The following is a 15,479-nucleotide window of genomic DNA, read 5'->3' as shown; positions in this document are numbered from 1 at the left end:
TTTCAATCGTGATTCATTACCGAACAACAACTACAGCGGAAAAAAATCAGATACTTTCTAAAGTACATATTTAATTTATCTACATTATTGTACAAAGTTTCTACTTTTATAAAAATACGCGATTTTTCTTCGAAAGAAAAATATTCTATAGTAAAATACACAAACTCCTCGCTATAATCATAAGCCTTTTCTTAAAAATACAATTAAAAATGACATGAGTGAGCGTACAACTCGTGATTCAATGATGAAATATAACGGTGGAAACGAATAAAAAAAAGTAAAATCTGAAAAGAAAAAAATTCTCACAACTTCGTTCATGTTCCAAAACCAAAAAAAAAATCCTATCAAACCATTCAAACCTACAGCTTCTTGCAGCAACCATAATACGAGTAGGTAATTTCCATAACTCTAAATCTCGAACTCGCGAGATAAATTTAAAAAGGCAGTAATAAAATTTTATACAAGTGCGAAGTAAATCTTAAAAAATTTAAAAGTGCTCATGCCCTATTCGAAGGCATCTTTTCTTGTAATTTATACATTTTTGGAAAAATATTCGCAACGATCACTTTTCCACCAGTCTTAAAATATTTATGTACAGAATTTTCTTTATAAAAAATTATACATATGAAACCACGAACAATTATTATCCCTAACAACCAGTCTTCGTCAATTTTCCCTTCGTGCTTATACCTTGTACCTTGTACCTTGTACGTGAGGACACAGTCGACATATTCGAACAGAAGTCCAGGAAAGCGTTGACGAATTGAACACTGCCAGTTTTTTTATCGCAGAATTTCAAGTTCACACATCACAGCGAGGTATTTTATCAAGGCCGAGATGCTCTGGCTGCTTCTTCTAATGTGCGAATTTTCTGTTGCCTACACAATTATTTTTACATCACAACTCTTCATCGCATTAAATATAACTTCCAATAAGCGCATAAAAATAATAATGAGATGATAACCAAAGCCAAAAACTGAATTTTAAGGCAACCCCCTCCACAAATGTGGCCCTTAGGGGTGTCCAACTGTAAATCTAACTTCGTATTCGTGTTCAGGGGGTTCAGTTCATATGAAAACGATACCCATATTGCTAGTCTTCTTTTGCCCCAAAATTGGGGGGAGGGGGTGAACATGGGCCCAAAATGGGATTTTCAAGAAATTGTTTCATTTTTTACTGTTTTTCTGAACTATAAAACCGGAAGTAGCACTTTTCTGGCAATACCATGATCTAAATAACACATTTTCGAGTTTTTTGAGTTTTTAAGATGACCCACCTGAAGGAAAAATTTGAAAAAATTTCCAAAAACAGTACTCGTCTAAACCTACTTTTAGAAGAAAAATTAGGTTTGACAATATAGTGGTTTCAAAATTTTTTTGGCCAGAATCTCCCCCCCCCAAGGATGCCAAAAATTTTTGAAAAAATTGAAGTGGCGAGACTCATGTCTCTTCTATACAAAATTTAGTTCTTAACACCCTGGTATAAAATGTGGCTAACGATGCTGGGTCATCTTGTTATGTTTTAAATACCTAACGCTGATTTTAGTAAACCAAAAGATCGTATTCTAATTATGATTTCTTACCTTAAATAGTCCTCTTGTTGTTGTTGAATCAACGCTGCTGCAGGATGCGCGTATCGTTCACGTTCCATGATCATTTGTCTTTGTAAATGTTCTTGAGCCGCAGCCGCCTGTAACAAATAAAATACATTGAAAAACTGTTTTTTCGAATAGCAGCCAATTCGAATTCATTTCTGTACTCACCGAATGCATCAATTGATCGGCGTATGGACGAGATAATAATTCTGAGGGATGATGCATGGCCATAGAAGCTTCTCTAGGAATTAAACCAGGCCTGGAATAGGGTCCGGCAGCTGATCCTAAACGATAAACATCTCAGATTAGAAGAAATATTCGAATAAGTACGAGTAAGTATATCGCAGACCAGCACAAATTATTGTATCGATAGGTAGTAAAATCACACAAGTAATGCAACTCTTCAATATCAAACATTTCATGTGAATAATGTTAGAGAACCTGCCATGTATCAGCATTAATAAATAGGTTACATTTTTCAAACATAATAATATTGCAAGCATGTTATACTTAAAAATCAAAATTCGTAAATACAATTATGTTCAGATTTTTAAAAAATTACAATCATAATGCTGACTTGCCTAATACTCAAGAAAAAAAATACCATAACCATCGAATCAAGTGAGTCGAAATATAAAACAAGAGATGATCAGTCCGATAAGAAATTATTTGTACAAAAATGTACCTGCTAAAGAAAACGCAGGACTATCGGTAGTAGTTGACTGCTGAGAAGCTTGAGACTGCTGTCCTGGATGCAAATGTAAATGGGTATGGGCGTGCGTGTGAGCGTGATACTCCGGCGATATACCGGCCATCTGCAGACGCACCATAGGATCCGTGGCCAAAGCCAAACGTTCCGCTGCTTCTAATTGCGCAACCGACGGTGGCCCCAAACCACCAGCATTCCCATAAGTCATAATACCTTAAAAATACCTCAATTTCAGTACATAAATTTCGAAATCTGACGCGGATTCTTTCGCAAATTCAAACCGTGTTGAATTTTCAAACCCTTTTTTTGAAAATCTTTTTTTCCTTTTTTTTTTTTTTTGCTCTTTTAGTTTCCATTTCAAACAAGAAATCTTTTTCAGTTCAAATCGACATCGACGAGACCAAGGCGAAAATTTCGCTCCAAACGCAATTGCACTTTAACGAGACAACTTAACCAGACATAAATAATACAAAAAATTAACAAAACAAATTACAGGCTACGTAGCTTACAAAACATAATAATTTGCAACTTAGAATACCTAAATCAATAGCTCAGAAGGCGACTATAATTTTCAAATTTTTCCATATTCATTTCTGTCCCATATGCCTTAATAAAATAAGAAATTTTACTTAGATACATCTTATCCAAAATCACACGCACATACTTGTACATTCGAGTTAACAACATAGTTCCTAGTTTTAAAAATCTTATATCCTAATTTCTAACAGAGCAATAAAAAAGCTACTTGTTTGAAATGGACTACAGCAATAAAAAAAAAAAACTTAACGCATAATTATCATTATATCCAATCCTACTCTTACAAACTTATCTCATAAAAGAAAAATATTCGAAAAAAGGGAATGAAACAATTCAACCGTTAGTAATACGTGTATATATGTACGAGTAAAGTAGCATAAAGGTAAATTGAATGAGAGTTTTCCACCTACGTTTCAAGGCTCGTACTCAATTTTTTTCAAAAAAAAAAAAAAAAGTTAGGTACCAAAAAAGAGACAAAACGCGAACAAAACATTTCAACTAAGAAAAAAATCACACAAAAAAAACAAAGCATCACAAATTTAAATGTTCTGCAGTTTGATAAAAAAAAGTTGAACTATTTCAAACCTTTTTGAAAGTGAGACCTTTTTAAAAATTATTGTTGGCAACAAAAAAAAGAATTTTCGCAATTTCTGACGGAAAATCACATTTTTTCAAAATAAAGCGAAACCTCGACAATTTTTACAAGAGGAGGGGCTTTTTGGCAATTTCTGACAAAAAGCGAGACTTGTGGCCAAATTTTTCCAAACACCAAAAATTTGACAATTTTCAGCACAAATCAGCAATTGGCAAAAATGCATTTTTTTTTTTTCAAAAATGAGACTTTTTTTAGATTTTTTTGGATAAAAGAACATTTTTAATTTCTTTGTAATTTTTAGCAAAAAACAAGACTTTTGGACAATTTTTGGAAAAAAGTACAGTAGACTTCCGCTTATCCGGCTTCCGCTTATCCGGACAGCCGTATTATCCGAACGAAAAAAAATTCTCCTTATTATCCGGACTATTCGATTATCCGGACAAAATCCGTATTATCCGGACAAGCATACATGAATTACTTACAAGTACATAGTAAAAAAAAATTGTCATCTTTGTTTTTAATTTGTTTTTCTCTATTTTTTGAAGAAATAAAATGTATCCCTTGCATTTTTTATTAAAAATTGCAAAAATACACCATTATCATCAAAAAACAGCCATTTTCTACCAAAAATTCAACCAAAAAAACATGAATCCGTATTATCCGGATTTTTGCTTATCCGGACAACCAAATTCCCCAATTAGTCCGGATAAGCGGAAGTCTACTGTATAAGACTTTTCAAAATTGTTAACATTTATTGGCAAAAAATGATACTCTCGGGGAAATCAGCAATTTTTGGGAATTATTGGCAAAGAAATTAGTATTCACTTATTGAAATCATTAGTACTCGTATATTTTTTCTTCGAGATGATTGAAAAAATTACAACTTTTGAAAATTTGTATTAAAAAAGTAACTTTAGTAACCAAAACGTAGAAAAAATAATAAAGTTTTTTTAAAGTAACTTCAGTAACTTGGTTACTGGAAAAGTGACCGAGTACGAGCCCTGAATTTGCATAATGAACAGGTTCTAAAAATATGAATGTTGCATTACTAATAATGGCCAATTTTCGTCAAAATAAAATGGAAAAAATCATCGTCGTGTGGTTAGTAAACTCAATCAGTAATAAATTTAGGCAATTACCTAATCTTTCAAGCCGTTCTCTGTCCATTGCTGACAAACTGGCAGGTTGTCCGGCAGCGTAGAGTCCAAATGGATGTAAAGCCGGACCTCCGGGAGTTAATCCGGTGAATCTGAAATATTCACAAAATTAATATAGACACAAAATTGAACGTACATTTTCAACAACTCGATCAAAATGTGAAGTGAAGACTGGCAAAGAAATGCTGAATACTTGGAACACAAAAATTATTTTTGATGACAAAAAAGTATTTTTTTAAAATACAGAATATCAAAGGAGCCATAAAATAATTTACTAGGCCAAAAAAATTCGAAAAAAAATTCCTTCATCTCAAATAGCCCACAAAATTTCAAATAGGAACCATTTCCTTATCCTGGGTTACAAGTCATTATCTGTATCGTGATAGCTGGAGTTTTCTGGGCGTAAATTCGAAAACAAAACAATACCTTCTTGATATATCCATCCAATGAGGATCCATAGGATTAGGAATCCTAGACCCGGCTGATCGTATCATCTCATCTCTAATCCGATCACTCAGTTCTTTATCTTTCATTTCTCTGATTTCGCGTTCACGTAGCTGTTTTTCACGTTCCATTTGCTCCAGTTCGATTCTGCGAGAAAAGAATCAAAATTGTGAAAAATTATACGTAAATATTCGACCGATTATCGAAATGCGGCCAATTTATACCTATCTCGTGGCGTGGGTCCGTACATATTGAGCTGATATTGTAATATAGGATCTATACAATGAGGTGGTAGCCCAAGAGAGGCAGCCGAACGTTGTAAAGCTACAGGTGAGAAACCCGTATGCGGTCTTGCGTATTCGCTCAACTGTCTTAACGCTGGCGTATCACCGTACGGGGAACTACGAGCGAAACGATCGTAAGGTGAGGTGATTGTTTCGATGGGTCCACGAGAAGGAGGTTTGACGGTTTCCGGTTTATCAGGAGTGGTAATTTTTCTCTGTAAAATGACCAGATTAGTACATAAAATACCTTTAAGGCACCATAGGATCTAGGAAACGTTGTGTATTTACAGCTTGATTTTTCTCCCTTTCTTCTCGTTCTTTTTCCGCTTGCTTTCGAATGCGTTCTTCTCGTTTACGTGCTAATTTCGAATCAGGTACTGGTTTGAATGTGAGATCTGTACGAGCGCAGGAATTGTAATCGCCTCGATTCCAATGACGTAAAAATCTGTGCAGAAATATAAATAAAAACCTCGCATATGGACTAAATATATAATAATATTTTTGCCATCTTACATTGCACTTTGACTACGATGGCATTCGCTATCTTCAATTTTTGGCTCCGGTGATGGTCCTTTTGGTATATGATTTGTCGGGCTCGGTATATCGTCTTCATCCGGAGGTCCTAAAAAAGAATGGTCATTAGATCGTATTAAAGTCGAATTCGCTTTATCAGGGCTCGCATTTATTTTCCTCCAAAAAAAGTAACTTTAGTAATCAAAACAGTTCGAAAATGCCCAAAAAGTAACCGACAGACAGACACATGACCTTGGAAAGTCATGTGAGAGGTTAATGACCTTAAAAGGTTAGACAGACAACGACCTTGGAAGGCTAGACAGGTAGGTCAGTGGCCCTGAGAGACCGGACACTCGGGTCAATGACCTTAAGGAGACCAGACAGGAAGACAGACAACCTTGGGAAGCTAGACAGACAGGTCAATGACCTTGAAAGGACAGCCAGATGGCCTTGGGAAGTCAGACAGGCACACAGACAACCTATAAAGGGCATACAGACGACCTTGACTAAAGTTAGACAGACAGCTGTTTGTAGTCTGAATTATCAAAATGACTGGTTCTTTTTCATCTCAATTGCCAAAAAATGTAGTTCATTTTATCAAAATTTCAGAAAAAATTCATTTGCTCAAATTTCCAGAAAGTTTTTGCTGTTTTGTCGTTGAAAAATTTGATTTCCTTTTTGACGAAAAATAATCAAAAATTCAGAAAACACGTGTTTTAATTTTATCAAAATCATCGAAAAATTTCACTTTTTGCCAAAATTGTAAGAAATCCTCCCTTTCTGAAAAAAAATTGATAAAATTATAGATACTTGAAAAAAGTTTGTTTTCATAAAATTGCCAAAAATTCTTGTTTCTATCAAAACTTTTGGAAAAAAAACTTTTTTTTCGTCAAAATTTCCAAAAATTCTCGCTTTTTTGTCGACAAAAATTTGCTGTTGAAAAATTAATTTTAGGCATATCAAAATTAGCAAAAAAATTTAGTGTTTGGTAAAAATTGCGAAAAATGCATGTTTTTCATCAAAATTTTTAGCAAGTATTGCCTTTTTACAAAATTGCTGAAAAACTTTTTTTGGTCAAAAATTTCAAGGAACTTTGCTTTTTTGTCTCAAAAATCAGTTTCTTGTATTATCAAAATTGCAAAAAGAAAAACATCTTACTTTGTTGGCAAAAATAGCAAAAAGTCCAACTTTTTTGTAAATTCTGTAAAAAGGACCCATTTTTTGTCAGAGTTGCCAAAAACACGTGTTTTTTCATGAAAATTACCAGAAAGAAATATTTTTTGGCAAGAGGACACAAAACTTCATTTTACATAAAAATAATTACCAAAAAAATCCATCTTTTTTCACCAAAATTGTGACAAATCCTTTATTTTTGAAAATACTCTAAACAGGACACACTTCTCCGTCAACATTTTTTTCCATCTAAATTGCTCAATTTTTTGCACGACTTTTCGACAATTATTGGCAAAAAAAGTGAACCTTTCCGCAATTTTTGTTAAAAGAGCGATACTTTTTCTACTTTTGACAATTCCTGTCAAAAAACGAGACTTTTGGGATTTTTCAAGGGAAGAAATGAGACTTTTAGGAATATTTTGCGAGAAACCACAATTTTTAGAAATGTTTAGCTTCAAACGAGACTTTTAGACAATAAATTTTGAAAAAGGCGAAATTTGTTATTATTTTAGTATTTTTGGCAAAAAGCGAGACATTTTTTCTTGTTTTTCTTCACAAAGTAGAACCGAAGTTTGAAGAAATTGACTTCAAAAAGTTTATTCAAAAAAAAGTAACTTCAGCAACCAATTAGAACGAGTACGAGCCTTGGAGTATTCAATTAGAATCATTTTGAAACCGTGCTTACTGTGAGGCGAAGGTTGTAACTGCAACGGTGAATGCATATTGGCAGCTGTATGAGCATGAGCTCTCAGAGCTTCTAGGGAACCAGTTGGCGGTGGCGGTAATCCAGACAATGAAAGGGCTGAATGATGAGTCGGTGGCATAACAGCCCCTGGTCCTGCAACGAAACGAAACATTCAAGTGTAACACGAATACCATAGCACATTTCTTACACAAATGTCAACACTATTATTATTTATTAGAGTTTCATATCAACACACAAAATTACAAAGAAATATCATTGCGATTGTAAAAAATGCTTGTCTAATAAACCAATTTACGAGTTGGAAATTGAGATCGAAAATTTTTCCGGATACTTTACCATAAAACCTGAAGGAAATCATAATACCATGTGAACGGAACCAAGTTGAAAAAATAGCACGACTCGTGTGCTCTTTTGTTCGCAAAGCGATAATAATAATTTCACCTACGAATTTTGGTATATTTATTCAGAGGTATATTAATCGAAGTTTATATGTACATTACTCATACCCTACGACTCGATGTTCGAATTTCAAATCTACAAACACATTAGACACCTACGTGTATTGTACAAGTTTACGTATCGTAATCGTAAGGACATAACCATTCAGAAAGCTACTGATAGGGACACCAGGTTGCGCACCAGACAATGCGCATCGCAACATATTTCATTAAAATTTTCGTTGTTTATCGCTTATAGAGAGTTTTGACACATTCACAGCGTGATAATAATTCTTTTCACCTATATTTTTTTGGTTCGTTTTTCATTACGTACGCACTATCTTTAGACCCGAAACCATTAAATTATTATTTTTACGTAGGTAGAGGTTTATAAAATGCAACATTTTAAACGTAGAGAGAGTAAATATTACACCGTATAGTTTAAAATTGTAGGGAAAAAAGCACGCGCGTCATAAATACGTACCTAATTGCATCGGCATATTCATCAGAGGCGATAAACGTTCACCAGATGACGATTGATGATGATGAGTATGCTGGTGGTGATGACTATGGTGGGTATTTGGACCATGATTAGTAGACACTGAGGATGAAGTAGACTGCGATAAAGTTGCCGAAACGTGACAGCTAGAAGATGAATGCTGCAATCGAAAAAAACAAAATCATCGATCAGTTAAATGGGCGACTTCGCTACCGAATTTTTTCAAAACGTAACAATTATTAACCTGAGGACTAGAACTTCTTTTCACTTTATGCTGCACCGATGCCGAGCTACTCGAACTAGTCGAATGCGAGATAGTTTGTTTTTCGTTATGATGATGAATGGAAGCGTGATGCGACGAAGAATGATGATGAGTTTGGGTTACCTCTTGCGAATGCACATTCGATTCTTCGTCTCGTAACGATCGTGTAGTAACGGACGAAGATGAAGATGACGAATGATGCGCGGTCATCATTGTAGTAGGTCCTTCGATCTCGCGTTTCTGGTTCTCGAGCTGTCTAGGAGGAGGAATAGGCTGAGGTATTGGGTACGGACTGTAGGCAAAAGGATATGGATAAGGATACGGATGATGCGAATAAGAAGGATGTACAGATGCGGCATGAGCCGCAGCCGCAGCCAGAAGATAATGTTGATGCGGATGCATGGGCGGCATATAGGCATGTGGATGAGCCAGATGAGCAGGCGAGGAACGATTCAACGGAGAGGATTGTTGAGATGCGTGAGCCACCAGAGGACCAGCCGTTGAAGTACTGATTGGAGACGACGAAGGTGTACGAGTCGATGTCTGCGTAGTTAACGGAGCCGATTGATAGGGCGGCGTATGCGATAATTTTGGAGACAGGTTACGAGGAATATCGTTGGATAATTTCGATAAATTCAAACTCGGAGATTTCAAAGGCGTCGATACTCTGGCCGAGTTGAATGATTCGGATTCCTTTTTGATATCTTCGCTGGGTACGTTGGACATGTACGGCGAATTTGAATCCGATCTGGTGCTCACTGGATGCTGCGATGATTCCACCGCGTTCAACGAAATAGCGGAGCTCGTAGTGGTCGGTAGAAGCGGTTGGGAGATGGATGTATTCGAGTAACCAGGTACTTTGACTTCTTTCAATGACTGCAGAGGATCAACGGATGGAGGTTGTTGATCGGGTGGTATGATCTCTTGTTTTATCTTCAAATCTTGAGGTTCCATTTGCAAAGCACTAGGACCTGTGATGAGAATAAAAATAACCATTAGATAAGGTGTACTTAACAACATTATCAAAAGTGAGATCATTTCCTTGCCTAGATAAGGAGACGGCTCCATTTTATCAGCATGGGGATGCGGTGGAAAATGATAGTACGGATTATAGGCGGAATGATGTTGAGACAAATTCAAAGATCCGACCGATACAGCTGCAGGATTCAACGTTTTGTCGCCTCTTTCGTTTTCATTATAAATATATGTTGGTAACAGCACTGATTGCGAAGAAGATTTATCTAGATTTTGATCCATTGATTGTCTCGGCGACTCGGGAGGAATGTGAGAATACGGTACTGGAGACGCAGACGAGGCGGCAGGGTGCCGGCTGAACGACGTCGGCGATTCGAGACAAAGTGCCGACGATTCGGTTATATTTGGTTTATTCGCAGGTTCCAAGGTACTGTTTTCATCACCGGACTGCAGTCCCGGTTCCATTTTAATCGCATCTACGGCTACTTCCATTTGAGAAAGGTAACCACCCGGATACTTGATATTCATTTCGTTCGAATACGACGAAGTCGTGGTCATCGAATCGGGCAGATTTGTGCTGGCGTGTAAAGTAGGCATTTCATCTTTGGGTACGTAGCTTTCTTCGGGAGTTAGTACAGGGGGTAAGATTTCATCTTTGTCAGGCGAAGGAGAATTAAAAACACCTTCTTCGTTTTTAATCGCCGAATTAGACGAACTGTCGTATTCGGTGAACGGTTTGCTCGACGTTGTTGGTACGTTTTCCACTCTGGCAGAATATTCTTTGTCTTTGGATTCTGCAGTAGTCGAATTCTTCGCATCGGAGCTGTCCTCGCCGATACCAGATTTATCAGAAAGAGTGGTATCTTTAGCGTCGGGTGACGATACAGCAGGACAGACAGCAGCTGGAGGGGGGATATTGATTTTGGTATCGGTTTCGTCTTGCCTGGATAATTCGGCAATTGGTAACAATGGAGGCGCAATTGGAGTTTCGGACTTTGGTTTTTCTTCGGCATTTTGAGCGGGGCTGTTTGAGTCAGCTTCGTCGGGCAAAGACTCGTTATCTGATTCGCCGCCGGAACCGCTTTCGGCACTGCGTTTACGTTTCGGAGCACTGTCTGATTGCATGATGTTGGTTCGTTTACGGCTAGAACTTTGTTCGGGTTTGCTCTGAAATGAATAATTGAGAAACGATGAATAATCTGTTACGAAATTCCTTATTTTTTAGTAACCAAGTAAGCTTGAAAAAGTACATAACTAAAAATTGACCAAAAAAGTGACAAAATTAAAGCAAAACATTTTAATAAAGAAAATTGAAAAGTCTTGCAGTTTAATTTTAAAAAGCTTACCAATTTTGGCGATTTCGGACAAAAAATCAGACTTTAGGACATTTAAAAAAAAAACAAAAAAAACGAGATCTCCTGAAATTTTTTGCAAGGAACCGAAAATTTTTAATAATTTTTGACAAAATGCAAGACTGACAGTTTCAGCAAAAAGCAGGACTTTTAGGCAATTTCTGTCAAAAAAGTAACGTTTTTTGATAATTATTGGGCGAAAAATGAAAATTTTCATCAGTTGCGAGAATTTTTTCAAAAGCAAAATTTCAATCATTTTAGCAGAAAATCAGCAATTTTTGGAGATTATTGATAAAAAAAATTACACAAAAGCAAGATTTTCGTACATTTTTTTAGAAAAAAGTAAGACCTTGCCATTTTTAGCAAAAAATCGAGAATTTTTGAAAAAAAAAAGATTTTACAATTTCAGAAAAAAAACAGAACTTTTCAGTAATTATTTTCAAAAAATGATACTTTTAGTCAATTCACAGCAAAAAAACGAGGCTTTTTGATACTTATTTTTAAAAAACCAAAGATCTACAGCAATTGCAAAAAATTTTCAAAAAACAAAAATTTGGTAATTTTTGCAGAAATTAGCAATATTTGAAAATTATTGTCAATGAAATTACATTTTTTGTAATCATTTTTCGAAAAGTGAGACTTTTTCGAAATATTATTGGTGAAAAGAACGACACTTCTTTGTAATTTTTGTCAGTCGACTAAAAAATTATACTTTTTTGTAATTTTTGTGGAAGAGTTTTTTTCTTGAATTTTAATGAGAATATATTTCACCTTTTTCTTTGATTTATCGCTAGGCGAATTGACATTGCTGGGTGATTTACAATCAGCGGTCGAATTAGTGAATTTCTTATCACTTTCAGGCTCTGGCGTAGTGGTTTCACTTCGTTTGGCTTTGGTGGATTTCTCTTTGGTAGGCTGCGGGGGAAAAAAATACATAATTTATGAAAAAATCATGTGATTTGAAACATTGAGAGTTTTGAACCGTTCAATTTACCGTTTCTTTGGTCTTATTCCTCGTCCTCATTCGGCCAGGTGAACCTTCGGGGGATTCATTTTGCACAGGTTGGAATAAATACGTCTCACTTCGATTGGTCACTGGTAATTCGCCATATTGTTTATAATAAGTACGGCAGTTGTAGCACAGCAATGCGCCTTGTTTTGGACCACTAGGAGCATGTAGCCAATCTCGAGAACCTAAGGCAGCGCAATAAAATTGTTAGTAATGAATTTGCGGTTCTGATGCTAGTTAAAAATAAGGTGATTATTTTTTTTACTTGTTGTAAAGCAATGTTGACAACGGTAACCACCGTTTTCTCGGGAATCCGAATCATCGTAGGAATTATCATTGTCGTCCTCACTTCCCGAACTGGCCTCACCTTCGACAGATACAAGTAAAACACGATTATAAAATTTGCACGCAATAAAAGAGACATTTTTTAGTCATCGAGATAGATTACCTTGATCTTTGGAACTTGGAGATGGCCTCGAGCTATTACCTAATATAATAAAAGTCAATTAAACGAAACGTAAGAAATTTTCATTGAGAAAAAGAAAAAAAGAATTACTCGAAACTTCTTCCTTCGGAGTGCCTGCTCTGGTATTACGAGTATTTCGATTCCGTCGTACTGATCCTTGTCGTCGACGTCTGTGTGGTCGATTATTATTGGCACCAGGTGTCTTTTTCCATAAATAATAAAATTCTACCAATTCGGGCTACAGAAAAAAACGAATGAAATCATAAATAAATTCATGTCATTTTTTTGTGATATAATACAAGTAAGATAACCCTACCGTATCTTTATGAGGGAGTAAATCTTTTTTAATTCGGAAGAAATTTTTTCCAAATTGTCGTAATCCTTTGACAAAACGTTTCTGTAAAATTAATTTTAATATTATATCAATTCAATGCGTATTACAAATGTTGACATTGTGAGTTATCTTGAACCATTCAAACTTACAGTTTCTTCTTCAGTCCATTTTTTCTCAATACTTTTAGGAACAGGGCATTTCACCAATGTTTGTAGGGCTTTACCAGGCTCGTAACCTGAATCATGTAGCTGGAAAAAAATAATCACTCGTTGTAAATCTGAACCTCGAAACGTACCATAATTAATTACAGTGAAGAATTACGAGGTAAATTTGACTCTTACCACATCCATGGCATTGATTGTAGTACCATCTCGCGAAGCCGCAATACAACTGTCTTCGGCAGAGCCACCATCACACATACCGGCAAATGCAGCCATTGATCTTGCAGCTCTCAAATACATGACGAGATCGCCGTCTAAGGCCATGCAGGGGATCCATCTTATATCCTCTCTTTCTTTACTAAATTCGGGATCAGGATTCGAATCTGCTCCGTTCAAACGATTAATCGGTAATTTAGCCTGAAATCAGAATGAAACGCATTGAATATGCAACATAATACGAACCAACTCAGTAAAGAGATATATAATACTCAAATTTTACTGATATAGTGAATTGAAATTTTTAGGCTAACAATTATGTACCTGATGAGATGGTCCAATACGTATTTCTCCTTGAGTAGAACCCATCCTATCTGCTCGGGTGATGCATCACACTAGAAACATACAAATACTAATTAAACTTCGAGTCAAATTAGAAAGTAGAACTTGAGAATTTGAATATACTAAATAAAATTTGATAATTATCACTAGATGCAAAATCATAACACTTGAATGACTTGATCTGTGTGAGCTTTCAAGATATAAATCCAAGTTCACCTAGCTCAAATACATTGAACAGTACGATATTCATGACACATATCTTCTATAAATAGGTAATAGCGTTTACCAAAGACAATAAAAATTGATTTAATGATTAAAATGTAAGAATAATCTGTACATTTCGAACATTTTTTCTGCTCTTCTCTAATTAAATAAGCAGTAATAAATGACTTCGGTCCTTACTTGATCGGGGAATGATCCGCACATTTGTCGAACGCCAAAATTTTTCAATAATTCACATCAAAGTACAATATAGAATTATTATTTTCATCGATAAAATTGATAAAACTTTCAACTTTACAAACTTTTCATTATTCGTAAACAACAATAACAAAAACTTGATCGTCCATCTTGGTGTTTTTCTTTTTCCAAAGTTCTAAAATGACCATGCCGACCTGGAGAAAAAACGAACACATTTCGAATTTGGAGTAAATATGACGTCATATAAAAATCTTCCAATCACGAATTTGGACATTGGGATTAGGAGAATTCCTGGTTGCATACCCAAACCTCCTTCGACTTTCAAAGTTTCGAGGATTCGAAATGAAAATTTTGATTGAATATTTTTTCCAAACCTTTGAGTTTGAGCTTCGAACTTCGTTTATTCAAAAACTTGAGGGAGCCTTCACAACCTCATTTTTTAAACCAAAGCTCTAGCCTAGCGTTACTCAATCAAAAGTTGACAAAGCACAAAAACTCTGCGGGTTTAGACTTGGAAGTGGAAAGTGGAACTAGTTAGTGGAACTTTGAAGAGCTTTCACAGATGACAGAACGAGGTGCAGAGGAGGATGAAATTGAAAGTAAAATCCTTAGTTCTTCATGCTTCAAACACTCGTACGCTCATTTGAAATTTTGTTCAATTTTCTAGCTTTGAAATAAAATTTTGAAAATGTATTTATGTTGCTCTTATAAAATTTTAAGCTCAAAAACTGAACTCAAATTATTTAGATAAGTGTTGAGGGTTACCATTTCAGCAAGAATAAAATTCACATCCCAGGAAAGTAAAAATTTACCTGAAAACTCGAAAAATTAAAATTGCCATGTACCTAATCAGTTTCCTCAGCAGATTTTATTTCTCGACATGATTTCTTCAAATAGGTAATCATTTAATCCATATGAATTTTATTCAGATTTTTCAAAATAATCAGAAAAAACAAAGCTAGGTACTAAGCAGCAGATGGGAAAAATTACTTTCATCCCTTCATTTTGTTATTCATATTCAATCACCTATTTTTATTTTCAGTTTTCAAATTCCATCCCATTTTTCAATAGGAACATATTTTAAAATCAGATTTTTTAATAGTCGGGGACCCATTTAAGGATAAATTGCACCCCCTCCCCATCGATCCTCCGGGTTAACTTTTTTCTTAAAGGGGAAGTCCTAAGGAACATTTCTAGCCCTGGTACTAAAAAAAAAGTGGCCCTACTTTCAAAATGGCGGCCGTTTTGATTGATAGGTCAGCCGAAATCGCAGATTTTGCGTTCCAAAATAGGA

The 15,479-nt window shown here is 35.5% G+C and overlaps 1 protein-coding gene across 2 annotated transcripts; it reads right to left on the bottom strand.

The window, feature by feature from the left end:
- Positions 1-51: 51 nt before the first annotated feature.
- On the bottom strand, positions 52-14,353 carry LOC135835238 (arginine-glutamic acid dipeptide repeats protein-like). 2 transcript variants are annotated; one of them, XM_065349404.1, is made up of 23 exons: positions 14,168-14,353; positions 13,748-13,818; positions 13,388-13,624; positions 13,196-13,294; positions 13,029-13,109; positions 12,803-12,950; positions 12,695-12,733; positions 12,512-12,613; positions 12,232-12,431; positions 12,009-12,152; positions 9,957-11,052; positions 8,893-9,881; positions 8,634-8,808; positions 7,692-7,844; positions 5,834-5,942; positions 5,609-5,765; positions 5,261-5,535; positions 5,019-5,183; positions 4,575-4,684; positions 2,280-2,516; positions 1,763-1,878; positions 1,583-1,689; positions 52-878 (listed from the first exon to the last, which is right to left on the bottom strand). In XM_065349404.1, exons 2-23 carry the CDS (start codon positions 13,790-13,792, stop codon positions 827-829), a joined length of 4,836 nt encoding a protein of 1,611 aa, XP_065205476.1. In that variant the 5' UTR covers positions 13,793-13,818; positions 14,168-14,353; the 3' UTR covers positions 52-826. The 2 variants fall into 2 exon arrangements, with proteins under 2 accessions (XP_065205476.1, XP_065205477.1); XM_065349405.1 differs by lacking the exon at positions 2,280-2,516 and having other exon boundaries at positions 14,168-14,352.
- Positions 14,354-15,479: the final 1,126 nt, after the last annotated feature.

Source organism: Planococcus citri, chromosome 2 (assembly GCF_950023065.1).
Source record: "Planococcus citri chromosome 2, ihPlaCitr1.1, whole genome shotgun sequence".
Taxonomy (NCBI): domain Eukaryota; kingdom Metazoa; phylum Arthropoda; class Insecta; order Hemiptera; family Pseudococcidae; genus Planococcus; species Planococcus citri.
This window is presented reverse-complemented; position numbering and strand designations above follow the sequence as displayed.

Coding starts and splice junctions, on each gene's coding strand:
- LOC135835238 (XM_065349404.1), bottom strand. CDS start 13,792: ATGGGTTCTACTCAAGGAGAAATACGTATTGGACCATCTCATCAG. Junction 12,432..12,511: donor TCAACATTGCTTTACAACAA/GTAAAAAAAATA, acceptor GCGCTGCCTTAG/GTTCTCGAGATTGGCTACAT. Junction 1,690..1,762: donor CCGATCAATTGATGCATTCG/GTGAGTACAGAA, acceptor TATTTGTTACAG/GCGGCTGCGGCTCAAGAACA.